This window comes from Hyla sarda, chromosome 6 (genome assembly GCF_029499605.1).
Source record: "Hyla sarda isolate aHylSar1 chromosome 6, aHylSar1.hap1, whole genome shotgun sequence".
Classification (NCBI taxonomy): domain Eukaryota; kingdom Metazoa; phylum Chordata; class Amphibia; order Anura; family Hylidae; genus Hyla; species Hyla sarda.
Window position 1 is genome coordinate 124,293,337 of NC_079194.1, and position 27,987 is coordinate 124,321,323.

Sequence of the window (27,987 nt, forward strand, 5' to 3'; positions counted from 1 at the left end):
ATATAGAAAAATGTATTAACTTACATAGGTCAGGCGGGTACAAAGGTGTGGGAAGGAGCAGACAGGTTGGAACTACGTCCGTTTCACGGCCTCCTGCCGCTTCTACTGGTTCCCGTAACCAGTAGAAGCGGCAGGAGGCCGTGAAATGGACGTAGTTCCAACCTGTCTGCTCCTTCCCACACCTTTGTACCCGCCTGACCTATGTAAGTTAATACATTTTTCTATATTTGCATCCCATTTGCGAGTGCCATCCTATTCCTTTCTACATGGACTATTTATTCATTGTATATTGTACAGTTGAAACAGTTCATTTAATGTGTACTTAATGTCACAGATCTCTGTAGTCATTGACTGGGGACATTGTTTAACCCCAGAAAAGAAGACTCTTTCCTTTCATGTATGTGATAATCACACGACTAGGACAAAGTGAGCTGTGATATCTGTGCTGTAACATCTCCTGCATTTGTTTTATCACATGACAGATTTTTGACGGTTCACCTTTAACTTCTATAAGCAGAGATCTTTAGAGGAAAACCAAGCAACATGCTGACTAGTTTAAGGCCACATTGTGACCTTGAAACAGGATAGGCTGCCTTGTCATAGAAAAATCTGTCAGCTCTATTTGCTGCAGACACCATTAAATAGCATTAGGGTATTAAAGCAACATGTACCTTTCCTGGAGCTAATGATGGTAACCAACCTTTATAAAGCCATTAGCTCCAGGAAAGGTACAGTTTGCTTTCATACCCCAACATCTATCCAACAGTGTCTGCAGCGCTTCGCTTTCAGTATAACCATGAATAGGTGTTACTATAAATGTAATCTGTTATATACTTCCACTTTATGAAAGTTACTATAAGGATGGACAATATGTTTAAGCAATACACACAGGGTGCAGACTATATCCTCCAGCTGCTAACAAAAGCATGGAAGTGTAATCCAGTGGTCCACTTTTATTCTGGCATCTGGTTGACCTCTTCAGCTGTCCTAAGCAACAGGGAGAATATGTACTATGCCCTAGATTCGTCAGTATGACAGAGGTCAATAATGGCCCATGCACATTATGTCATTTCCACCTAGAGAAACTTCAGGCAGAGATGCCGGTGTAGCAGCCTTCAATTCCTCTGGTGAGAGATTGACCATTGGCTTGAAAATTGTATCGTTATCTTCAGAAACCATCGAAAATCAACCAAGGCTTTTTTTTTTTAACCTTGCGTCAGAGTAATACTTTGGGGAGTACTCCCTGCTCTATACCACTTGGTGTCATACATAGGGTCCCCTCATGTCATATCCCATTTCATGTCCACAACCCATCTCCCACATTAATGTGCTGGGGAGATGGAGAAACATGAATTAATGCAGTCCAATGTCTTATGGGACTTTCAGTATCTTCCTGCTCAGCCAATCACTGGCCTGACATATGGCACCGCTGATAGGCTGAGCAGAAAAGGTCCTGGAACCAGTGTCAGGAGCACCATAGAAGATGCCGGGACCATGCAGAATAGAACAGGATCTGCTGCAGACCTATGGGGACCAGGGCTAGGTAAGCAACAGGGTTTTGTTTTAGGTTTCCCCTGCGCCCCTATTATTACTTAGGACAGTGTTTTGTTTTTTTCAACCAGGGTGCCTTCAGCTGTTGCAAAACTACAACTCCCAGCATGCCCGGACAGCCAAAGTCTGTCCAGGCATGCAGAAAGTTGTAGTTTTGCAACAGCTGGAGGCACCCTGGTAAGGACACTGACTTAACATTTGAATTTCAAATGCAGGTAATAACAATTTTTGCCAGGAGGGCCTATCACATTAGCAAAAATCGTGATTCAATTGCGATATATCAGCCCTAATTGGATCCAGTAAGAGGTTTATAAACTCACTTAACATATCTATGGCCTATTCTGGTGCTTAATGCAGTGTGAAGCAGCCTTTGTGGCCAAAGTTAAGCCAATGTAACTGCGCCCTGTCAAATGTATAACAATATTCACTCATATGGATAGGAAGGGGGGAAATACTGTATGGTTGCTGAATAGTTGAGAACACAAACACTTGAAGCTTATGCCTAAGTTTGGAATAAAACGCACTTTTAATAAAAATTGGCTTTTCTCATTTATAAAACATTGACTTTTATTTATTTATTTTTTTACAAAATCAGACCAGATGGGTCAGAAGGATTAGTTTTATTTTCCTATAAACAGTTCTACTCTAATATTCATACTTTTTCCTTGTGTATTTAGTATTCAGCCTATAAAAGGAAAACTCCAGGCAAAACAGATACCGAATAATGCCTACCTAGCACAGAGCCTGAGAATGTGGCACTTGTGTTGTTTACTTAGTTTTTGTCTAGAGTGCTCCTTTAATGTCAGCCACTAATAGGAAGCAGAGAAGTGTGTTATACAAGTGATAATTAGACCTTTTACAGCTTTTCAAATGGGAATAAGTGTTTTTCTTCTCCTCTTTTCTCTCTTTTTGTTTTCTGCTTTGCTTTTCTTCCCTGTTGCTCTTCAGCCTTTCGGTTCTGGGGCCAGGATACAGCAGTGTCCAGAGCTATAGTCTCTGGAGTTGGTTGCTCCTCATCTGAAGAGAAGCCATCTCCTGTAGCAGAGGTCGGATGTTCATAGTCCTGCATAGATAATACAGAGTGAGAATAACTCTCCTGCAGGTACTGAGATAATCAGTTTGTACACAAGCAGCAGGAGAAGCCAACAATAAAGTAAATAGGAAAACCAAGAGGAAAGACAGAACAAGAGGAGTCCACCCAGAGATCCAGATGATAAAGAGCCAGCAAAGAATGTAACTGGGTGGGTGCTGTGTCCCCTCCCAATGAACAAAGTGAGAAATGGATTTTACAGATAAAAACATCCCATATTTTTGCCTGTTTTAGTGGGGAAGACGAAAGACTGTGGAATGTCTCAAAACAGTCTCCGAGGTAGGGAACAAATAATATGCAGCGGAACTTAACGACTAAAGGAGAAGAAAAAAAACAAACTATGATGCAGTGGCATACGTTTACTAATGTAGCTGACTGATAAAGCACGCGGCCAAGAGACCCACAGAACTTACAGAGGAGCAGAAGCGGGACAACTCCTGTCATGCATCAGGTTGAAGATGGCCATTCTAACTAACAAACAGCCGTAAAAGCTGGCAGGGCTATGAAGGAGGCGGTACTGACAGGCATGGACCTCCATGTAGAGGGCATTCCCTGGCCTAGGAAGGGGAGACCCTTTGCCAGCAGGAAGGAGTGCATTAAGAGTTGGCAGAATTAAAGTGTGGGCTTTAGCCCTGAATAGGATCATGGCAGACTGTCGGCTCCAATGAGTTGCAGGTCATCTCGAGAGGCATGTGACCATTAAAGGAGTACTCCGGTGAAAACCTTTTTTCTTTTAAATCAACTGGTGGTAGAAAGTTAAACATATTTGTAAATTACTTCTATTAAAAAATCTTAATCCTTCCTGTACTTATTAGCTGCTGAATACTACAGAGGAAATTCTTTTCTTTTTGGAATGCTCTCTGATGACATCACGAGCACAGTTCTCTCTGCTGACATTATTATAATAATAAGTCTTTATTGTTGTCCTTAGTGGGAATTGAACCCAAGTCCCCAGCACTGCAAGGCAGCAGTGCTAACCACTGAGCCACCATGCTGCCCTTAGCATACATCTGATATGCATGGTTGCTAAAATGGACAGAGATGTCAGCAGAGAGCACTGTGCTCGTGATGTCATCAGTGTTCCAAAAAGAAAGGAATTTCCTCTGTAGCATTCAGCAGCTGATAAGTACTGGAAGGATTAAGATTTTTTAATAGAAGTAATTTACAAATATGTTTAACTTTCTGCCACCAGTTGATTTAAAGGGTACCTCTCATCAAATAAACTTTTGATATATTTTAGATTAATGAATGTTGAATAACTTTCCAATAGCATGTTAATGAAAAATATGCTTCTTTCTATTGTATTTTTCCCGATCAGTCCTGTCAGCAAGCATTTCTGACTCATGCTGGAGTCCTAAACACTCAGAGCTGCCAGCCTGCTTTGTTCACAGCCAAACAGGCTGTGAACAAAGCAGGCTGGCAGCTCTGAGTGTTCTACTTTGTGAACAAAGCAGACTGTCAGATCGTAGTGTTTAGGACTCCAGCATGAGTCTGAAATGCTTGCTGCCAGGACTGGTAGGGAGACCCCTAGTGGTCATTTCTTCAAAGTGGAAAATTAAATAGAAAGATGCATATTTTTTAATAACATGCAATTGTAAAGTTATTCTGCATACATTAATCTACAATATATCAAAAGTTTTTTATGATGAGAGGTACCCTTTAAAAGAAAAAAGGTTTTCACCAGAGTACCCCTTTAAAGCAAGGAAGGAGCACCACTACTGAGATAAGGTTGCACCCGTGGAAGGAAAATGGAGTATAATTTAATAAAGCAGGTAGGAAGTTACCAGATGAGGTGTCAAGAGAGACAGTTTGTGTAGGGGAAGACTTTCAGGAGAGGATCCCCTGGATGATGCAGTAGGAAAATAGGAGGGATATAATGCTGAAAGAAAGAGCCAAGGTACATAGAGGAACCAAAGGTTGCTCCATTGCAGAAAAGATGTAGGGCAGTATCCCAGGAGATGGTCCCAGAAATGAGCCAGAGATCTGTCATGACCGTGATAATCATACTATAAGAGAAATGAGGAGCAGCTGCCAGGACAAGGGGAGTCTGTGGTGTGTATACAAAAGAATGCAGTATCAAGAGAAACCATAACTCCCCCTGGTTCCTACCCAAGTGCAGCCCAGACACAAGTTAGTAGCTAGGGGACAATAAAGGGGCTGTCAGACCTTTTTTTTGCTATTTGGTGCATGAAATGTCACATGTGCGCCAACCACTTTTTAATTGAAATTTTGATCAAAGCAAGAAGCTACAAATGGTCTCGCAAAATTCAATTTCAGTTTTCCCTTTGCAGTGGTAATAGATTTATCAAGTGCAAATGTCGCACAAAAAAGTCACAAACCCCACCAAAACACTGCAAATCTACAACAGCCCAGGCCTGGCTAATAAAACTACCTTTGGATAGCACTTTTAAAAAAATTGTAGAAAAGAGGAGAAATCATACAAAATTGTCTTCAGAAGTAGTTTTTCTTTTGCTTATGTGAGCCAAATTTATCAACCACCCTGCAGTAGTATAATAAATATGCCACACGTAAGCAAAACCAAGAAAAAAAAAGAAAAGGACTTCAAAACACAATAGGGATGAGCGAACTTAGTCATTGGATTCATCACGAACGTCTCGGCTCGGCAGTTATTGACTTTATCCTGCATAAATTAGTTCAGCTTTCAGGTGCTCCGGTGGTCTGGAGACTCTCTCCTAGGACTGTATCCACCTTTTCCAGCCCACCGGAGCACCTGAAAGCTGAACTCATTTATGCAGGATAAAGTCAGCAACTGCCGAGCCGGGAACTTTGTGACGAATCGAATCACTATGACTTGGCTCATCTCTAAAACACACTTTCAAAAGACAACAATGATGAAGCAGGCACATGGGGGTTCATAAGACTAAGGGAGATTCGTTTTAATAACCTGCTTCCCTTGGTTTCGACCCACTAAGGTGGTCACACATGCCCAGTGCAACTGATGTCTCCTGAAAGTATTGGCAGTTGTGTATGTAAGTAAGGGGGATTGTGGGAAAGCATGTGCTCTGTTGCCTGGCAACAGCAGAGTCACAGTTCAGAGAGGAAACCAGTAAGTGAATAGATCTTTGGGGAAGAAGAACAGTACAAGGAGGTGACTTTACTTAAACACAGCACATTTGGACTCTTACACGTCATACACATCTGCTTTTTACAAACTTTGCTTCGTAAGAAAACCCCTTTAAAAAATATCTTTTGACACAAACATGACCCCCAAAAAAGGCCAATTAAATGAGCTTTTGTTGCAGAGAATTGGGATTTTAGAGTACTATCTTTAAGCCCTTATTAAGCCCAGACTGCAGGAATTGAAGAATGACAGCAATGGAATCAGTAGAGAAATTAGAAAAATGCCAAACTTTACAGATGTCCCATGTTCTAGTGTATAATTTGATAGCAGAAAGTCTTCTGGATGCCCACAGAGTAGTTCTAAGATCTTCCGAGAGGCCTATGCTTCTGATGTTTTCCCTGTCATTCACCAGACTGTTAAATAAAGCTTGTTAAGATCTTAGTGGAGTGTCTGACCACAGCATCTTCCCTTTGATAAGTGCAATGCTAGTGGAAACCAAGCTCTGTTGTGAGGCCAGAATGGTAATATCACTATGGCCTCAGCCGGTTTCCATTGGACTTTGTTCTAAAAAGGATGGGAAAGGGGAGGTTGGCTCACACTATTCCCAATGAGAAGTACATGTGGAATAATACTGGGGAGTAGAACGGACCATTTTGCCAGATATACCGATATAGAACAATAAATAACACAGAGTGTCTGGGCTGCTTCAGGGAGACCCCTGCAACTGAGAATCAGAGCAGGCCCCCTACAGCAAAATGTCATGCTTTTATATCCAGGAGCAAAGCTAGGTGGCACACTTACAGTGGCCAAACTAAAAGTATGCGCGTCCCTAGTGTAATAGGTCAAATAAATGACTGTAAATGATAAGTGGAATTGCACTCACCAAGTAGGGTTGCGCTAAGAGCACAACACTTCAGAGGACGCCAGGTATAAATGTGATGGTCACTTGGATCTGCAGCTGTGGCTTGTCCGGTGTCAGCAGCGCTGGTACGGTGGGAAAATACTTATAAAAATAGACAAAATTCAAGCTTCTAGGCACTGATCCAGCAGAGTGAAATGGTATGGACACACAATTATTGTCCTAAAATGACGCGTTTCTGGTCCATAACGGACCCTTCGTCAGGCAAGGTGCATACACAAAGATGGCAAGACAAACAATATCCTCATGGTGTCCTTACAAAGGGCACGTCAATTAAGAGATCTACAAACCATTTGTGTAAAACTTCATTAAAAATAGAAAGAACACATATGTAAAATCACAAAACTTCAAGAGGACTAAATATTCCTATTGTTATATAACATATTGAATAATCCAGAGCTGTAAATTGTGTATTTTGTGATGTATTTGCGGCTGGGGATTGCAGCTGGGGGAAGGTAGCAGTGATGCCTGAGCGATACATGGCCGTCACGGTGTTCTAAGTGGGTGGGCTTTAGGCTGCTTTCACACTGGAAAACAAGTTTCGTTATGAACGCCCATTATGAAATCTGCAGTCATACGGCCGGTACTAAATCACTAACGGCCGTTAGAAAATCCCATTTTAGTCTGTGGGATTTTTCTAATAGCAGTTTTAACCCGTTATCGCCCATTATTAATAACGGCAGTTATTTTGTGACGGGCGATAGTAACGGGAGAATAAGTGCATGCACCATTTCTCTCATTCATTTGCCCATCACAAAATAACGGCCGTTATTAATAACGGGCGATAACGGGTTAAAACGGCTATCAGAAAAATTCCATAGACTATAATGGGATTTTGTAACGGCTCAAGCATCACTGCTACCTTCCCTCAGCTGCGATCCTCTGTGCCTGCTACGGCATCGCACAGCTTACTCTAAAAGAAAAGAAGCCTGTGATAATTAAACCAGTAAAATACATCACAAAATACACAATTTACAGCTCTGGATTATTCAATATGTTATATAACAATAGGAATATTTAGTCCTCTTGAAGTTTTGTGATTTTACATATGTGTTTCTATTTTTAATGAAGTTTTACACTAAAATGGTTTGTGAATCTCTTAATTGATGTGTCCTTTGTAAGGACACCATGGGGATATTTATTGTTTGTCTTGCCATCTTTGTGTATGCACCTTGCCTGACGAAGGGTCCGTTACGGACCAGAAACGCGTTGCTGATGTGCGAATAAACTTTATTTTAGGACAATAATTGTGTGTCCGTACCATTTCACTCTGCAGGATCAGTGCCTAGAAGCTTGAATTTTGTCTATTTTTATAAGCAAACTAGCCTGGGAGGAAGTGGTGGGGAAGGCAAAGCAGGCACACGGGGTTAGAACCAATAGTTGCACAGGAGAAAGTGTGCCAAAAGCTGGATACGTTGCTGATATTGTGGACTAAATTACTGGTGGCAGACTGCAGATGCTCAGAGAAGCCGGGACATGACAGAGTGCAAGGCAGAAAAAAAAGGTGCATAGGAGAAGCAGTATAGCGATACCGAGCCATTGGAGAGACTGGGGGTAGGGTACCTCATCAGGAAGAGGTAGCCTTTGCACCTCTGTGGAGTTACAGTGAGGGTCATAAAATAAAATAAATTTAGCAGATCAGGAGAGCAGGGAAAGTCCGCCTCCTATGAAAACTAAGCTAAAAATAATTAACTGTTAGCGGAGGAGCTAACACTTCTTTTGCTTTTTGTCCTTCCTAGTGACACCAGCCTATATCCACCAATGAAATCGGTGAGAATAGATATTCTTGTAGGTAACTTGGATATACAATCCAAACAATGTACATAGCCAGCACTTAATCATCATAAGCCTAGTGAAAGGACTGGAGCAGGAGTCAGATTTCATTCGGCAAAAAGAGACAATTAGACAAAGGTTGGTGTCACACACTGTATATTAAATTGAATTTTGTGATGTTTCACATGTACAGTACAATGGGTGGAGTATGAATCATGTCTAAAAGATGTAGGGTCTGCTCCACGGCAAGCCCTAAAATGCACTGTGCTTTACCTACAGCGTGTAAGTGGGTTTCTAAGAATCCCTCACAAGAAATTCGTTTGTCAGTAGTTAGGATTCAAAAAGACTTTTGGTGGTTGGAATTCTTCCTAGTAGGTGGTAAGGTTTGGAAGACTGGTACCATGTGTTCACAGCTTACCTTTTGTCCATATCGAGCTTTCAATCTTTCTCTGATCACCAGGCTTTTCACCAGCAGTTTCCAGTTGCCCAGAGCTCGTTTTTCTCGCTTCTACAACACATGGTAAGAGTATTGATTATAAGCCAGTCATTGACCAATATCTTTCAACAAACCCTATTTTTACAACCTGACCAAGTTTCTTTAAGGGTGCATTCCCATTTGGCGTATACGCAGCGTATTTCACGCTGCGCAAAATTTGCAGCAGCAGCTGGAAATACGCTGGGAATTCCTCGCTCACCATACACACAGGGCTTTCCGGTGGCAGCCCTATGTGTGTAGTGAGTTTTGGAGGCGTGGCTTTGTGCTGGCGTGACTGACGCACGGCTCCGCCTCCAAAACTCACTGCACACATAGTGCTGCCGCTGGAAAGCCCTGTGTGTATGGTGAGCGAGGAATATGCAGCGCATTTCCCGCTGCTGCCGCAAATTTTGCGCAGCATGAACTACGCTGCGTATACGCCAGGTGGGAACGCACCCTAAAGGGGTACTTTGGCCCCTAGACATGTTATCCCTATACAAAAGGATAGGGAACAACATGTCTGATCGCGGGGGCTCAGCTGCTGGAACCCCCCACCCCCATATCTCCGTGCCAGAGCTGCGGCATTACGGTAACAGAAGCACCACGCCCCCTCCATTCATATCTATAGGAGGGGACGTGACAGCTAGTACACAGCCGTCACGCCTCCTCCCATAGACATGTATGGAGGGGGCGTGGCAGCTGTGATCGCCAGTCATCTGACACGAAGCAGAGTTCGCTCCGTGCACTGGATGACTTTGGGTGCCGTGGGGTCTCCATCGCCCAAACCCCTGCCGTCCTTTGTATGTCTAGCGGCAGAGTACCCCTTTAATTGTTTTCTGCTACCAAGGTCAAGTGAATGGACTGCGTCATTTACCTCTTTTTGCTTGCGCTCTATCTCCACCTGTTCATTTTCCCAGGCAGCCAACAGGATGTCTTTATATTCTTCACATACAATATAACCATCCGTCCTGGTTGAGAAGAAAAAGACAGTAAGGGGAAAGGAATTTTACATCTATAAGCCTCAGCTTACTTCCAGTGAGTTGTTTTTGGCTTTCCGACCACCTCCAGCAGTCACAAACAGGCCAGAGGGGGCTGGAAAGAACTTTTAAAGAAATGGTATTCCCCTTTAAGATCTCTGCTTGTTGTCAATGAATAGGAACATTAGTAGTTTACATTCAGATGTGATATTGTGGTGCTTACATAGATGGATGGCACACTACAATGTATAAGAGCTCTTATGTCATGACTATTGGAGGGTCAGATTGACATGAACAGAGTGGTTTGTCTCTGGATGTAAACACTTTCTCTATTCACTGATAGCAAGCAGACATTTTGTAAACAGTAAAAGAAAATTGCTCCATATTTCAGGTTTGCAGACTACGCACACTGGATAAATTAGGTACAAACCCCAAATGTTATGTCAGAGGAATGAGCCTTACACAGGATGTGAGTAGCCACAGTGAAAGTCAAAGCCAGTAATGGCACTGGCGCAGTCGATGTCCAGCTTCCTGGCTACACGGTTAAGGTTAGTGACTTGTAAATGGCAGCAGCCAATGGGCAGCATATTGGGCTTAAACAGGTAGACGTTGCCAAACTCATTGCGTGGTACCTGCAGATCAAACAGAGAATCTGGTGATTAACATGGGCTGTATGCTTTCTATAGACCAGGAAACAGTTGTGCACTCCTAAAAGTAATCGTGACACTACGTGAAGTGTACCATGTCTTCCATGTTTCCACAAGTGCACAGCAGGTATTTGAGGGAGATTGTTAGTAATGCACATTGTTTCTCTGTGGCTAGACAATATATATTTGAAAATTCTTTTAATCCTGCATCAACAGGGACTGATAGCAAACATTCTGGATTATAGTAAAGTTGAAAGATATCTGAAAATGTTGTAAGTATTTGCTTAGCTTAGTCTTCTGGGTATGTGGGATGGTGGATTATTATATCTGTATATATGCCACGTAGTAAAAATCTATTTAAAGTGTAGTTCACCAGCACTGACATCTGCTCTCACCTTTCCATCCACAGCTATGGGCGGCTGATACTCCTCAGTCTGCCACAGGCCAAACAGAGCAAGGTCACTGCTGTCCTTATTCTCTGGATCTGCCAGACGGGCTTTCCTCGCTCGGTTAGACTGTCCTTTCACCATCTGTGCATGAAACAGATCGCATCTGACATACATGACACTACCAATGTGTCCTCTACATTTCTCCATCACCATCTCCATTAACAAATTCCCTCCAGCATCAATCTAATTTTCACACAGTGTTTTTCTATTCCATCACCTTGTAAGGCACCTCCCCGAGCCGTACCACACGGGCCTCCTTTAACCATGTATCTCTGGAATGCAGTGTGTGGACGCAAGACCTGTAGAAACATAAAAGTTGTGATTTAGGAAAAAACAGATGTGCAAAAAAGTCACTTTATTCTTAACACTAGCTGAGTACCCGGCTTTGCCTGGTTTTCTCTACTTAATCCTTGTGTGGGAGGAAAAGCAACATAGGAGGAAGTACTTGTCCTCATATCCCATCCTCAGGTGGGGCTGAGCTGTGATAAAGAGATTGTAGGCCGAAAATAGGAGACATGGTTTTGTGGAAGTGGGCATGACCTGTAAGCCGGACCAATGCACAAAAAGGGTAGAAAATCATGGGTGTGACCGGACTGACACTCACCAGGAGATGCAGAACAGAGCTTGGAGTAAGGTACTGTAAGTCCCATATACTTGCATAGGACTTAATACAAAACCCCCATCCTTCAGGTAGGGGGGTAGGTTAGGGTCAATTATCATTTGTATTTGACATATAAGTAACGTGTACTAAGTTTCATCAAAATATCTTCAGCCATTTGGAAGTTATGCTGGAACATAGATTTCTCATAGACTTGCATGGGACATTAACACCTTAACAATAAAGGACGTGTATACTCGTTCATGTGCCGTTAAGGTGGTATGACGCGGGCTCCCGACTAGAGCCCGCGTCATACCGGCTGGCCACCAGCTGATTCTTGTTGCTCTTGTAGCTGGGGGCCGGCGTTAATAACAGACATGCGGCGATCGCTGCGGGCGGCTATAAATCCTCTAGATCGCCGCTGTCAAAGCTGACAGCAGCGTCTAAAAGTGCCTGTATCCCGTCCTTGGTGGTCCAGTGGAGTGGATCGTGCCCCCCCCCCGCAGCGTGATCAGAATGATAATCGAGCACAGAGCACACAGATCAGTGTGGTTCTATGGAACCACATTGATCTGTATGAGGAATCAAATGATTCCTCCTAACAGTCTAAAAAAAAAAAAAAAGTAAAAAAAAAAAAACACACACATTAACCACTTCCTTATTAAAAGTTTAAATCACCCCCCTTTTCCCAAATATATTATCAGAATAAAAAAAAAAACATATGTGGTATCACTGAATTCGTAATGTCCAAACTATAAAAATATATTTTTAAATTAAACCGCATGGTCAATGGCATCCAAAGTCCTAAATAGCATATTTTTGGTCACTTTTTGTACCATACAAAAAAAGGAATAAAAAGCGATCAAAAATGCCAATAAAAACAAAAATGGTACCGATTAAAACTTCAGATCACGGCGCAAAACATGAGCCCTCATACCACCCTGTAAGTGGAAAAATAAAGTTATAGGGTTCAGAAGAGGACAATTTTAAATGTATTAATTTTCCTGCATGTAGTTATGATTTTTTTTCCCCAAAAGTACGACAAAATCAAACCTATATAAGTAGGGTATGATTTTAATCGTATGGACCTACAGAATAAAGATGTGTCATTTTTACCGAAAAATGTACTGCGTAGAAACAAAAGCTCCCAAAATTTACAAAATGGTGTTTTTACTTCAATTTTGTAGCACAATTATATTTTTTTCCCGTTTAGCCGTGGATTTTCGGGTAAATTGACTGAGGTCATTACAAAGTAGAATTGGTGGTGCAAAAAATAAGCCATCATATGGATTTTTAGGTGCAAAATTGAAAGGGTTATGATTTTTAAAAGGTAAGCGGAAAAAACGAAAGTGCAAAAACAGAAAATCGCTTAGGGGGAGATTTATCATTAAGTGTCTATTGTAGACACAGATCTAACCCTTTACATTTCTTGTCTAATTTACACTCTTGCTCAAGATTTACTAAAGTTGTGCACTCCTTTGATACATTTTGTGCAAATATAGAAATGCCCCCCCCTCGCTCTACCGTACACTCCTTCTCTACCTCACACTTCACAGAGCTGCAGCATTTTCCCGCTGTACACTGCTCACATAACTAGAAGTGCTGGAGCAGCAGTGTGCGCCGAACAAAACTCTGCACAATAGAAAAATCATAAATCTTTATAAAGTACACAGAAGGGGAGACTATTTATTTATTTATTTTTTTTTGGTGCAAAATTCTTTAAGTACATTTTGGTGCGAAAAGTATCGACCACATTTTCAAAGAGCTTTGTGCCACGTGTCCACATATATAGTCTGCTTTACATGATATTTTCGAAGGGGTGAGAGTCCAGTTTACATCAAAAATTTCACACCAGCTTTTTGAAGCTGTGTAGAAATCACAGAAATGGTTGTAGTTTTATTGTTTTTTCTTTTCAATTTAGATACCTGAATGGGGAGGACTACGTCAGATTCTGCAGATTGCGATGATAAACAGCGTTTTTTTCACATGTCAATAAAAGGGTTAATGAGGTCTATGGGGGAGTGTTTTTTTTTTTATAACACATTTTTTTCATTTTGTTGTGTTTTTTATTACTGAATTTTCAGGCTTGGTAGTGGAAGCCGTCTTGTAGACAGAATCCAGTACTAAGCCAGGGCTTAGCGTTAGCCCCAAAATCAGCTAGCACTAACCCCCAATTATTGCTCCCGGGTACCCACCGCCACAAAGGTGCCAACAGGCCCGGAGAGTCAAAAATGGTGCTCCTGGACCTAGGCGGTAACAGGCTGGCGTTATTTAGGCTGGGGAGGGCCAGTAACAATGGTCCTCGCTCACCCTGGTAACATCAGGCTGTTGTTGCTTGGTTGGTATCTGGCCAATAATGAAAAAAATGGGGGAACCACACACGATTTATTTAAAATAATAAATAAAAAAAAATGCATAGAGTTCCCCCTATTTTCAGTATCAGCTAGATACCAACCAAGCAGCAACAGCCTGACGTTACCAGGGTGGGCAGTGACCATTGTTACTGGCCCTCCCCAGCCTAAATGACGCCAGCCTATTACCACCTAGGCCCAGGAGCGCCATTTTTGACGCTCCGGGCCTGTTGGTACCAGCTACCAGGGTAATAATTAGAGGTTAGCGTTAGCTTATTTTGGGGCATCCTGGCATAGTGATTGATTTAGTCTATGAGACGGCTTCCACTACTAAGCCTGAAAATTCAATTATAAAAAGACACAACACATTGAAACTTTTTATTTTATTTAAATAAACATTCCTCCACAGCCCTCGTTAACCATTTTATTGAAATAATAATAATAAAAAAAAACTGTGGTCATCGTCGCAGTCCACCGAATCTGATGTAGTCCTCTGCATTCAGGTATCTGAAATGAGAAGAAAGGAAAAACAAGAAATATGGGTTGGTAAATTATTTGCGCTCTCCCCTGTGGGGAGCCTCCAATTGTTGCTAAACTACAACTCCCATCATGGGGGCTGTAGATAAGTAACAGCTGGAGTCTCCATGTTTGGGAACACACTGCCAGAAAGGCTCTGTTCCTATTATACAAAACGCATAATGAGAACAGAGTCAGGCCTGGACTGTGTAGCTCGATCTGTCCCTCTGCCCTTGGACTACTACTCTCATCATGGGGCAGAGTCTGTCCCTTGATGGGAGTAGTTGTAGTACCACAGTGTTGAGCACATCCCCCGCTGCAGGACTTTTAGGACTACTTCTCCCATCATGGACAGTCTCCATCCATGATGGGAGTTATAGTCCAGGGGCTGAGGGGCAGATTGCACCAGGTCATTCTCCAGAGACCCGCTGCGATCTGCATTTATTAACTGTAAAAGCCGGCAGGCAGAACATGCGGCTACACTGCGCTACCCGCAGGCTCCAGGCTCCTGTATACATCTTTCATAATTCATAATCCCCACCCGGGAGATGAGAGCTCTGATTGGTCAATAGCTTTTCACCAATCAGAGCTCCGGTCTCCCGGCGGCAGCGATTATGAATTATGAGAGATGTATACAGGAGCCTGCGGACAGCGCAGTGTAGCCGCATGTGCCGCCGGTTTGTTAACTCTGGAGAATGACCTGCTGCGATCTGCACCTCAGCCCCTGGACTAACTCCCATTATGGACGGAGTTTGTCCATGATGGGACTAGTAGTCCCGCAGCCGGGGGATGTGCAAGTGCCATCCCCTCAGCGCTGCGGTACTACAACTATTCCCATCATGGGACAGACTCTATCCATGATGGGAGTTGTAGTCCAGGGGCTGAGGTGCAGATTGCAGCGGGTCATTCTCCAGAGACCCACATTCATTAACTGTAAAAGCCGGCGGAACATGCGGCTCCACTGCGCTTGGCTGCCGGCTACTGTATACACCGCTCATAATTCATGATCCCCGCAGCCGGGAGACAGGAGCTCTGATTGGTCTAAAGATATTTACCAATCAGAGCTCCCGTCTCCCGGGAGGGGATTATGCAATGTGATACAGTATACAGGAGCCGGCGGGCAGTGCAGTGTAGTTGCATGTGCCTCTGGCTTTTACAGTTAATGCGGATCGTAGTGGGTCTCTGGAGAATGATCTGGTGTGATCTGCACCTCAGCCCCTGGACTACAACTCCCATTATGGGCAGAGTCTGTCCATGATGGGAGTAGTAGTCCTAACTGTCCCAAAATAGTTAAAGGAGAACTCCAGACCATAAAAATTGTCCCCCATAGTGCCGGCAGTAAAAAATTAAGATGTACATACCTTCCTCCGCTCCCCCGGGGCCTCCGGTAACCGGCTCCGGTCTCCGCCGCAATCCACTTCCTGGTTCCGGTGGTCGGATGAATCAGCCAATCACCAGCCGCAGCGCAGTCCGACTCGGCCGGCGATAGGCTGTGTGGCAGTGTGACGTTTTCGGTGCCGGTGTAGTGAAGAATTTTGTGTCCTGAAGCGTTTTCACACTGCCGCTCAGCCTATCGCCGGCCGAGTCGGACTGCGCTGCGGCTGGTGATTTGTGGCTGTCCTCTGCCCCGTTCTCCCGTCCGCATCATGTCGTCCTATGGAGGAGCATGTGACATACACGTCACTCTGCTTCCTCCGTAGCGTTACGCTGGGCGTGGCGGAGGAGGTGGAGTGACGAGTGTCACATGCTCCTCCATGGGACGTGATGCGGACGGGAGAAGCAGGTATCGGTTTTGGGAACGGGGACACTGAACGAGTCCCCGATACCATGCAAATTGCTAGTATTGGCCGGATACTTCCATTCACTGCCGCCGCCTGACATGTCCCTGCTGCTGCTCTACTCCTAGCGCAATTAGCGCAGCGCCGGGACATGTCTATTCTCTGCTGCTCATCTCAGTCGGGTACAGAGATGAGCGGCAAAGAATAGACATGTAGAGCAGCAGCAGGGACATGTCGGGCGGCGGCGGTGAATGAATGAAGCCTACATGCGGGACATGTCAGTTTCATTCATTCACTGCTGCCGCGGACAACAAATCGGGCGATTATTCGATAACGGGATTCGTCGACAACGAAGAATTCTATCAGATTTTGCGCAAAAAAAAAATGCAAAAAAACTTCAGCAAATTTTTGCATTAAAAGAAATAGACAAAAAAAAAAGAAGCTCTATATACAATGATAAGGACCAGGGGGGAAATTTAAGGGGTTAAACAAAAACACTGACCCTCGCAAATGGGGGGCGGGGGTAAGGGTTAATTTATCTATCCTATTTCTGTAGTTGACATTAAAATGGAAGGTGTCACCATTTTTGGTTAATAAAATAAAATTATCTTGCTAGAATAAAGCATTTCATATATGTATTTAGTTTTAGGACAATGTAGTTTTAATGTTATTTATTAATAAAGTGTGTACTGGGGGCTGCCAATACCATAGCCTCTTTGTGGTGTGTCACTTCACACTTCACAACACCTACACCAGTTGCTTTATGGCAGGCATAGGGAAAAAGACAGTTAAACTGTATTCTACTGGAAAACAATTTTTTAAATCAACTGGTGCCAGAAAGTTAAACAGATTTGTAAATTTCTTGTATTAAAAAATCTTAATCATTCCAGTACGTATCAGCTGCTGTTATGATCCACAGGAAGTTCTTTCACTTTTTAAATTTCCTTTCTGCCTGACCACAGTGCTTTCTGCTGACATCTCTGTCCATTTTAGGAACTGTCCAGAGTAGGAGAAATCCCCATAGAAAACCTATCCTGCTCTGGACAGTTCTTAAAATGGACAGAGGTGTCAGCAGAGAGCACTGTGGTCAGGCAGAAAGGAAATTCAAAAAGAAAAGAACTGATACAGCAGCTGATAAGAACTGGAAGGATTAAGATTTTTTTTATAGAAGTAATTTACAAAACTGTTTAACTTTCTGGCACCAGTTGATAAAATGTTTTCCAGTGGAGTACCCCTTTAAGACTGTGTGTCTCATAGAAAAGCATTGACTGCATACTGCACATGTGCATAGCACAGGCTAGGTGAAATGAAAGGGGGAGCCAGCACCATTTTCTTGAAGTCCCTGAGGAGCAGTGACCTATCAAGAGACATCTAGTAGTCTGTTCTTTGCCACTCTTCAGGCACAAACAAAATGGTTATAGTGGAACTGAAAAAAACTACAAACCCCCTCTCCCCTTCCCTTTTGCACATAGGCAGAGGAGGAAGGTAGACAGGCGAGGTCTAATTTGCAGCAACCAGACAAGTTGCTTGCTTTCACCAGATTCCTCATGTTAGCTCCCTCTGCTGGTCAACAGTGCGAGATATGACATTTTAAAAATGTCTCTTGTCACAAAATATGAAAATTTTTATAAAAGCATACTTATATAAATATAAAAATATTTTAAAAAGTGAAAAAATTATTTAAAAAGGGGTACTCCACCCCAGACATCTTATCCCCTATCCAAAGGATCGCTGCAGCGGCACCCCGCAGTCATCACTAAAGAGCAAAAAGGCTCTATGTGTGATGACTGGGTGATGCAGGGGATGGAGTATCGTGACGTCACGTCCCGCCCACTCAATACAAGTCTATGGGAGGGGGCGTGGCGAGGCGAGCCGTGACGTCATGATTCTCAGTCCCCCGCAATGCCCAGTCATCACGCATAGAGCCAGTTTGCACTGTAGTGATGACGTCGGGGTGCCGCTGGAGAGATCGCAGATTTTTTATAAAATCACATTTGATGACACATTCCCTTTAACATGTGAACCAAGTTTTAAACAAAATATCTTCAGCCATTTGGAAGTGACACACACACATTGGGGGGAGATTTCTTAAACCTTGTGCAGAGGAAGAGTGATGCAGTTGCCCATAGCAACCAGATTCCAGCTTTAATTTTTACAAAGACCTCTGAAATATGAAAGAAGCAATCTGGTTGCTAGGGGCAACTGCACCACTACTTCTCTGCGCAATTTTTGATAACTTTTTTTTTTATTGCAACCCTAATTTCCTGTAATCTCTGCTACAGGTATCTACTGGCCTTTACCTTTCTGGAACAGCAGCTATCTGACACCTACTGTTGCTGGTCACATTAGCTTTCAAAAGACTACTTTTTTCGGTCACTTGGGTCACCCAGAAGTGCCGCCTGTTCCCTCTTTCAGCTCTTTCTGGTAGTAAATTATAGTGATAGAAACCTTCTTCTACCACCTGTTTACAAGCAGTGAAGCATTTTTCTGCACAAGCAAAGTACAATGCATTATCTAGTATTGGTAACCAATTGGTAACCAACCTAATCTACCTGTTAGACAGACCAGAGACACCACTCTTGTTAAAATCTGCAGTGGTTTGATGTTCCATAGGAAGTGAATAGAATGTTTAAAGAGTACCTCTCATTAACTTTTTTGTTTGTTTTTTTGTTCTATAACTAGCCCTAACCCCACCTCCCTGCCTTTACATCTTTTTTTTATTGCTTAAAAAAAAAAAAAAAAAAAAATATAGTTTTTCTTTACCTTTTACATTTTCTCTTTTCTTTATAGTTCCTCACTGAGCTGCTGACCGAAGGAAGTGGGTGTTTCCCAGCAGGCGCGACATCACTGAAGCCTGCTGGGAGTCCACTTCCGCCCTCTCCTCATCTATGCTGCATAGATGTGCAGCCAATCGCACGGTGCGGTGATATGCTAATTAGGCGTGGTGTGCACGCCCGGGCATGGAGCTCGCTCTTGCCTGCTTCATAGACAGGCAGAGAGCAAGCTCTGCTCATACACTTGTCCAGACGTAATTTCCTGACTTTGAACTTCTGCCCAGCCGGCAAAGAATATCCGGACAAAAAATGAAGAAATGGGTGAGTGCGGTGTCCCCCAATGAAGGCTACGAGAAAGAGATTTTACGGTGAGTACAAAGAATCTCGTTTTCTCGGTTGCTCTTCATTGGGGGACACCTATACTGATGGGACGTACCACAGCAGTCTCCTAGGGTGGGAAGAACAACCACTAGCAAAAGGGGATAAGTCCAGAGACCGAACACACCTGACCGTAAGGCCTGCGGTCCATGGAGATAGACTGGGACGCCAAAGGAAGGGATAGTTCTTCGCAGAGACTCTAAACCTACGCCCATATAGAGAGACAAGAAAAGGTCGACTAGGAAGCCACAGAACCAGACACAGGGCTAGCCCGGCTGGAAAACAAAAATGGAAAAAGGCACAACAAGAGAACCCCATCCAGTGTCAACCGAAAAACGCCAGGGACAGCAGTGGACACCTGGCAGAAGAAGAGCACAGAAGGTAGAGACCAGAAAACCACTGAAAAAAAAAGAAAGACGGAAACTGTCTAGAGAGGCTTAGTAGAGAAGATCGATGACCCAAACACCTGCAGATCCCAAACCCCCATCTAGGGGCCCGCCACGAGCACCCGGAAGTGATCTGGAGGACTGGAACGCAATCCATCACGAGAAAACATGGACCCCGCAGGAGGAGACGGAAGGTAATATAATGTCCAGATAAAGGTACATCCCAGAACATCGGAACGATAGACCCTGAAACTGGAGGTGCCTGAGTCACCTGGAAGACAGACATGGAAGAATAAACTGCCAAAAAAGGAGCGGAAGATCCTGAAAAGTAGCATCCCAGAATACCGGAGTGGCAGACATGGGGAAAAAAGGAGGTTCCTAAATCTCCTGGAAGACTTACACCTGAAGGGTAAGGAAACCAAATGTCCGCGAAATGATCTGGGTGATGAACTTCCGTGACGAGACAAGAAGAAGTGCGGCACAGAGAGACCGCCCCACAAATGTGAACGGGGAGAAGTCTGGGCAGGTTTGCTACACATGGCCGAGACCTCAACCATCACTAAGGCCCAAGACTCAGGAAGGGCGACCTAAGAAAGAAGGCACGCCTCAGCATCCCAACATAGTGTCCAAGACAAGGAGACCAACCGGTCCTAGGCCCCAGTGATCAAAGCGGACCAGAGCACACTGAAGTAACAACCCCTCAGGACGGGAACGGAGGTGAAAACAAAAAAAGAGAACCCGGCTGAGACACCCAGGCTCTGAAGACAGGAAAGTTACTCCAGAAGACCATGGTGTCAGTGTAGCGTAACTGACACCGACAAGGGGAAGGAGGAACACACCCCACCAGGGAGAGTGTGTTGAGGGGGGAGGAGAGCAATGATAGGACTCAAACAACAGACTGTGTCTGGACCAGCTGTCACCGAGCCATACAGAAACGAAAAAAAAAAAAAACCTACAGAGGAGAGTGCCATGGCTGCATGAACAACAGTAGATAACCAAGAAACAGGAAGAGAGCCAGGCTGCCATAGTGGGCAGTAAGCACACAGGCGGAGACAGTGCAAAGCTCTTCTGAATGCTTTGAGTAAAAAACAAGGGCCCACCCAGACACCCCATCTATATAATGGGAAGAGAGAGATTGCTCCATCTCGGTAGTAAAAGCGCCCAGCGAAACAGTCCCCCTAGAGGAGGGGAACAAGGGGTGGTCGGGATGAAACTTAGGCACTGACCTTGCCAAACCCAGATTCCCATACACCAGTGGAAGGGGAATTGTCAAAGTTTGCCAGGCACTGTAGGAGCAGAGGAATGCCACCCTACGGCAACGGGACTAAGTACTGGGTGGGCGTAGCCCCCAGGAACTCTGAGAACATATTCAAGAGCCAAGTTGTTTCCAGAGGGATCGGAATCCTGGACACTAGAGCTGGGCAAGATGCAAAGACGTGACTACAAATGCAAGGAAGAAGCAAAAGCACACAGCAACCAACAGCGCTGAGAGGAACACCCCATCAAGGTGAAACCCTGGGCCTGATGGGCACTAACGGAGCCAATTTGGTCATGTGTAAGGCAGCAGAGCAGGGGCCTGAGCCATCCTATACAGGATCCAGGAATATACCTGGAGGCATAGGGGGAGCGCTGAACTGATGATGCCCCAGCAGGCCCCATGCCAGAACAGAGGTGCTCAACCACCGAAGACCTGTGGAAACAAAACTACAGGAAGGCCCGAGGCACACTCCACCAACAGAAGGAAGGTGGGCACTACACATGCAAAAGGACCGTAGCATACGTAGGGACACAGACATGGAGACCTCACAAGTAGTGGGGTACCAAGACTGCAAACACGAAAGAAACCGCAGACATCCAAAAGTCCGGCAGCATGGAAGACAGGCTCAGCACCCAACAGTGTGTCACAACCATGCTCCTAGCAGCCAACGTGGCACTCTTATAAAAAGGGGAACAGAGTGTGCTGCTGTTGCTGTGAAAGGCCATGGAACCTGTAGGAAACGTCCACATACCATCTCCTAATAGTGCCACACACCAGGACTGCTGTTGTAGATGCAAGAGAAGAAGGAGGTATGTGGGACAGGAAACAAGCAAACACAGTCTGATTGAACTTCACATGGAAGAGAGTCACCGGGCTGCAGTCGCGTGAGCAGCAGGAAAGGGGGAGGTGACCTGGTGGATTAGAAACCATGTAGACACAGCCTGGCTACAGTCATGGCCGTAAATGTTGGCACCCATGAATTTTTTCAAGAAAATGAAGTATTTCTCATAGAAAAGGATTACAGTAAGATATGTTTTGCTATACACGTTTATTCCCTTTGTGTGTATTGGAACTAAACAAAAAAAAAAGCTAATTGGACATAAATTTGTCACATCAAACTCCAAACATGGGCTGGAAAAAATTATTGGCACCCTTTAAAAATTGTGGAATAATAAGATTGTTTCAAGCATGTGATGCTCCTTTAAACTCACAAGTGGCAAGAAACAGGTGTGGGTAATATAAAAATCACATCTGAAAGGAGAGAAGTTCACTTAGTCTTTTTGCATTGTGTGTCTGTGTGCCACACTAAGCACACAGAAAGAGGAGAAGAGAACTGTCTGAAGACTTGAGAACCAGAATTGTGGTTACAAGTCCATCTCCAGAGATCTAGATTTGCCTTTGTCCACAGTGCGCAACATTATCAAGAAGTTTTCAACCCATGGCACTGTAGCTAATCGCCATGGATGGAAGAGAAAAATTGATGAAAGGTGTCAATGCAGGATAGTACGGATGGTGGATAAGCAGCCCCATACAAGTTCCAAAAATATTCAAGCTGTCCTGCAGGCTCAGGGAGCATCAGTGTCAGTGCAAACTATGCATTGACATTTAAATTAAATGAAATGCTATGGCAAAAGACCCAGGAGGATCCCACTGCTGACACAGACTTAAAAAAAAGCAAGACTACATTTTGCCAAAATGAACTTGAAATAGAGCTTTTTGTTAAAGCACATCATTCTACTGTTTACCAAAAAAGAACACTAACACCAGTGAAATATGGTGGAGGTTCAATGATGTTTTGGGGTTATTTTGCTGCCTTTGACACTGGGTGCCTGGAATGTGTGCCAGCCATCATGAAATCTGAGGATTACCAACGGATTTTGGGTTGCACTGTACAGCCCAGTGTCAGAAAGCTGGGTTTTTGTCAGAGATCTTGGGTCTTCCAGCAGGACAATGACCCAAAATATACATCAAAAAGCACCCAGAAATGGATGGCAACAAAGTGCTGGAGAGTTCTGAAGGGGCCAGCAAAGAGTCCAGATCTAAATCCCATTGAACACCTGTGGAGAGATCTTAAAATTGCTGTAGGGAAAAGGCGTCCTTCCAATAAGAGAGACCTGGAGCAGTTTGCAAAGGTGGTCCAACATTCCGGCTGAGAGGTGTAAGAAGCTTATTGATGGTTATAGGAAGCGACTGATTTCAGTTATTTTTTCCAAAGGGTGTGCAACCAAAAAATAAGTTAAGGGTGCTAATAATTTTGTCCACACCATTTTTGGAGTTTGGTGTGACACTATGTCCAATTTGCATTTTTCCTCCCTTTTTTGGTTTAGTTCTAATACACACAAAGGGAATAAACATGTGTATAGCAAAACATGGGTTACTGAAATCCTTTTCTGTGAGAAATACTTCATCAGGGTGGCAACATTTATGGCCATGACTGTATATGGCATAGGGACCATGGCCACAATGTGTCCCACATTCAGAGCCACACATTGAAAGCAGCCACCAGCCCTTAGCCATGAGAGTGGCAGTCATGTAGAGAGGGACCTGGTAAAGCAGGGAACCCTGCGAACCAGTAAGTGGTGCATGGTATAAAGCCCATGGAGCAACATGGGGTTACTCACTCGGAACTGCACCACGGCAGTGCATTACCTGAACTTCTGTTCTTGGAGCGGAAAATGTATGGCAGTTGACCTGACGTAGCCTGGCTGACTGGGATAGGATTCCTGAACGCACAGGATCATTCCTTCTAACCCTCCCACGGAAAGTGAGGTACCGGAGTGCGGCCGAGCTAACAGGCGACCTGGCGGAGCAGGAGACCCAGCAGACAAAAGTCTGGCTTACTGGCATCAGTCCCGTGTAACTGCAGAGACCCACATCCAGATTCCTCACACCAGCAGTGTGGTACGGGAACCTGGCCATGCCCACGGAAGCCCTGAGATGGGAGATAGATGGCTGAACAAGTACACTTCCAAGCGCTGGCGAAAAGTGAGCAACAGCCAGATAAGCAATCACTGTGCCCCACTGTCACATGTGGGAAGGAGGGGAGGCCTAGGAGCCATGGATAGTGTCCATGCTGCCCTGAGAACGGGGAAGGCTGAGGAGCCGTGAATGGTATCCCCATCACCCCATATAGGGTCCATAAGACACGCTGGGTCACTCCTTCGTACACCTCGCACAACAGTGGGGTACCGGAACTCCAGCCACAGATACATCAGTTATGTGATGAATGACAGGCAGCAGAGGAGACCACAGTATACAACAGGGCACTCCATCTGACACCTCGCACTAGTAGTGGGGTGCTGGAACTCCATCCGCAGATACATCAGCTGAGTGAGGAATGATAGGCGGCAGAGGTAAACCACGCAGACCACTGTCTAGCTTACTGGTATGGGTCCCTAGTAGACTATGGGTCACTCCTGTGGATACCTCGCAGTGGAGTACTGGAATCCAGCCGCGTGATTAGTGACAGGCGAGACTACTGTCCGGCATATTGATATCAGGTCCAATCCCTGCCCACACAGGGACTCTTCCACGGAGATTTCGCACTGACGGGGGGGGATCTGTGAAGGAGGAACTGATGGCATATGCCAACACCACCCCCTTGATGGGTGACCAGTGGACACGACAGAGGGGGAACTGCCAGGAATGCCAATGCCCTTGGCTGCGTCAGGGGGGCCATATCAGGTCCCATACGAGGTGACAGAAGCCAAAAAAGAGGTCCCCATATACAGTCCCTAGAAGAAAGCCCAGCGTATATTAAACTGATAAGGACAGATATTATAGGCCTGTAATAGCTATTGGATATCACAACATTGACCATAGGAGGGCACCTGAGTGACCAGCAGTGGAGATTACTTTTTTTTTTTTTAATAATTTTTGTGAACTAAATTTGGCAGGAGGGAAATCCTGCCTGCAGGAACCCCTCTGCATGAAGGGCTAGAACACCCACATCAGGAGCAGAACATATGCGGGTGGGGGAGGGGCGATTCTGGGAGAAGCATTAAAGGTAAAGGGAAGGACCCTTGCAGCGCGCAAACCTGGAGAGGAGGCGCAGCCTGACCTCCCGGTTCGCGAGCTGGCTCATGGGGAGAAGAAAGGCGGAGCTACGTGCCGCCATTGCCCCCAGGACTCCCGCCGGCTGAGCACCCCAGGAGCGCAGACCCGGCCGAGCAGTGAGGCGGTGGCGGCTCCTGGCACATGCTAGCAGCTATGGGAGAGCCGGCGGGTCTGCAGCAGACCAGTTGGTATGCGGGTGGCTCCGCTGCTGGCTCAGAGCGCGGAGCTGCAGCAAGAGAAGTGCTGGTGGCTCCCAGCAAAGAGGGGACCGCTATAAAATAGAAACAGACGAGAGCCGGGGGGTGGGGGGACGTAGGAGTAGCTCCCTCCTCACCCCCCACCCTAGATGCTGAAGGCTGAGATGCAGCAAGAAAGGCTGAGATGCATGAATAAAATAGTAGATCGAGTTCAGACAACACCTTGATAATTAAAATCATGATTTTATTAAAGCAATTTTAAAAACAGTGTGAACAGACACCAATAATTGAAAATGAGATTAGGGTTAAATACCAGTACAAAAAATTAGGGCTACTGCCAGCTACAATAGGCTTGTTTGAAATATGGTGTAGAAGGTAATCAGTATGATTTCTCAGTCCCTTAGAGAACTGCACTTCACATGATAAATCATTCCTGCTAGAATGCTCTAAGTGCGATATATATAGTGTACAGTTACCACAATTGTGGGTATTACTAAATATTGCACCAGTTCAATGAGTTGCCTGAGTGTACTAAAGTGCCAATGTGCATATACATACAGTATATTAGTAATTTATCACAATATTGCACAACAGTAATATACCAAAAAAATATATAAATATGCAATAAATAAAGTGCAGTGCATAGAGTGCAAGTATATATACTCCGTATTAATTACTAACAGATCACCATTTAACAATATAATTAAAGTGCATATTGATTATATAGCGATGTTACCTAACAAAAAAAAAAATTCCCTTTAATACCAAAAAAACACAACACAAAAAAGATTATAATAACCACATCTAAAAGATAAATTCCAGATATATACAAAACTATTACCCCTGATATTTTAATCAAACCTCAGCGGGCCACAGCAGTTAGCCAGATTGTATACAGCTACCACTGTGGCACTCACTAGGGAGAAATCAAAAGATCACAACACCCATTAAAAAACCTTTGAATACCATATTGTCCAATTTTTTAACTTAACACAGTCTGGCTACCATGATTCATTAAGTAGTCTTCCAGTGATCCATATTTCTTTGTAGGGATTTATATCTTCCATATTTAGGTGCGAGACTCTTGTCATAGGGTAACGGTGCGCCTTCTAACTCCATGTGTACAAAAATATATCTTAAAGAAAGAAAACAACAATTACAACTAAATACAACGAATACATGTTAAAACATGTGATGACACATGGAAAATTAAAAACAAGTTGGGGAGACAATTGGTAAATCTATTCTTGTCATGATGTTATATATGCAAAATCAATTGATATTTAGGCTCAAATGGTACTAAGATATATACTTATCTATTTTAGAGAGTCACTCTTCCTCATTGGGTATCAGAACCAAGAATGAGATGTAAAAGGAAAGGACATAAGGAATAAATTATGTCTATATTACTGCAGACACAATATATATTTTACAGGTAGGATGAGAAGCTTAGTTGTTCATTTAACCCGTGGGGGACCATTGTATTCAATACTGTGATCCACCTACACTCCTTCTGGGCCAAAATTCTTTTCAAATTGCCCCCTCTCATTCCACCTTGAACCCTTTCAATCCCTCTTACTTTTAATCCTGAGGGATCACATCCGTGTTTTTCTTTAAAGTGTCTTGGCAAGGTTTTTAAACCCATAATGTCGATACAGTTCTTGGCGGAGATAATGTCCCTCACATGTTCTCGGACTCGGGTGCGCAATTGTCTAGAGGTCAAACCTATATAGATTTTATCACAATCACAAGAGGCATAATATATAACATATGTGCTGGTGCACGAAATATACTGCCTTATCCTGTACTCCCGTAAACTCCCAGATGTGGTAAACGTTTTTGACCTGATGATATTGTAGCAAGCAAGGCATTCCCCACAGGGGTAACAACCCACTCTTGGCATAGATTCTGTAAAGGGATTCATGTTTTTTGGAACGTAGTGGCTCTTAACTAATAAGTCTTTTAAATTGCGGCTACGATGTGCAGTCATAGGGATCCTATCAGATATTTTTGTAACCAACACTGGATCCATTTTAAGGATCCCTATATGTTTTTGTACTGCTTGCTGCATTGTATGCCACTCACAATTATAAGTTGTAATGAATCGGGTTACATCTCCCTTCTGATCTTGACTTTTGGTTTTCTTCACTAATAATTCTTCCCTAGGGGTATGCCTTGCCCTCCTATAGGCTCTCTTAATGCAACTTTTACTGTATCCCCTTTCTATGAACCTTTGGTTTAAGTCTTTACTTTGTTCCTCAAATTTCTCCAGACTTGAACATGTACGTCTTAGGCGTAGATACTGACCTATAGGCACTGCTCTGATGGTAGATGTCATGTGGGATGAAGTGGCATGAAGCAAAGAATTTGTAGAGGTTTCTTTTCTATTAATAGCTGTGGCGATGTGTCCATCTGATTGTCGGTGCATCTGGATATCCAAGAAATTAGCAGTGGTAGAACTGTAAGTATATGTTAATTTAAGATTAATGTTATTGTTATTGAGTGTTTTCATGAAATTCTGTAATAACTCAACAGTGCCCTGCCAAATACATAGCACATCATCTATATAACCCAGCCAGCATTGCATATGGTCGCTGCCTTGTGCCCCACCGCATGAGATGCCTCATGCGGTGGGGCACGAGGCAGCGACCATGTGCAGTGCTGGCTGCGTTATATAGATGATGTGCTATGTATTTGGCAGGGCACTGTTGAGTTATTACAGGATTTCATGA

The 27,987-nt window shown here is 44.0% G+C and overlaps 1 protein-coding gene across 1 annotated transcript in view; it reads right to left on the bottom strand.

Annotated features, from left to right (window-relative positions):
* Positions 1-202: 202 nt before the first annotated feature.
* The window catches only part of XPC (XPC complex subunit, DNA damage recognition and repair factor), a 76,854-nt gene continuing 49,069 nt past the window's right edge, over positions 203-27,987 (bottom strand). The window contains exons 11-16 of the mRNA XM_056524913.1: positions 11,181-11,262; positions 10,910-11,044; positions 10,330-10,499; positions 9,765-9,858; positions 8,834-8,923; positions 203-2,614 (exon numbers count right to left, since the gene is read on the bottom strand). Of these exons, the coding sequence (XP_056380888.1) occupies positions 2,408-2,614; positions 8,834-8,923; positions 9,765-9,858; positions 10,330-10,499; positions 10,910-11,044; positions 11,181-11,262 (778 nt within the window). The 3' untranslated portion in view covers positions 203-2,407. The remainder of the gene's footprint in view (positions 2,615-8,833; positions 8,924-9,764; positions 9,859-10,329; positions 10,500-10,909; positions 11,045-11,180; positions 11,263-27,987) is intronic.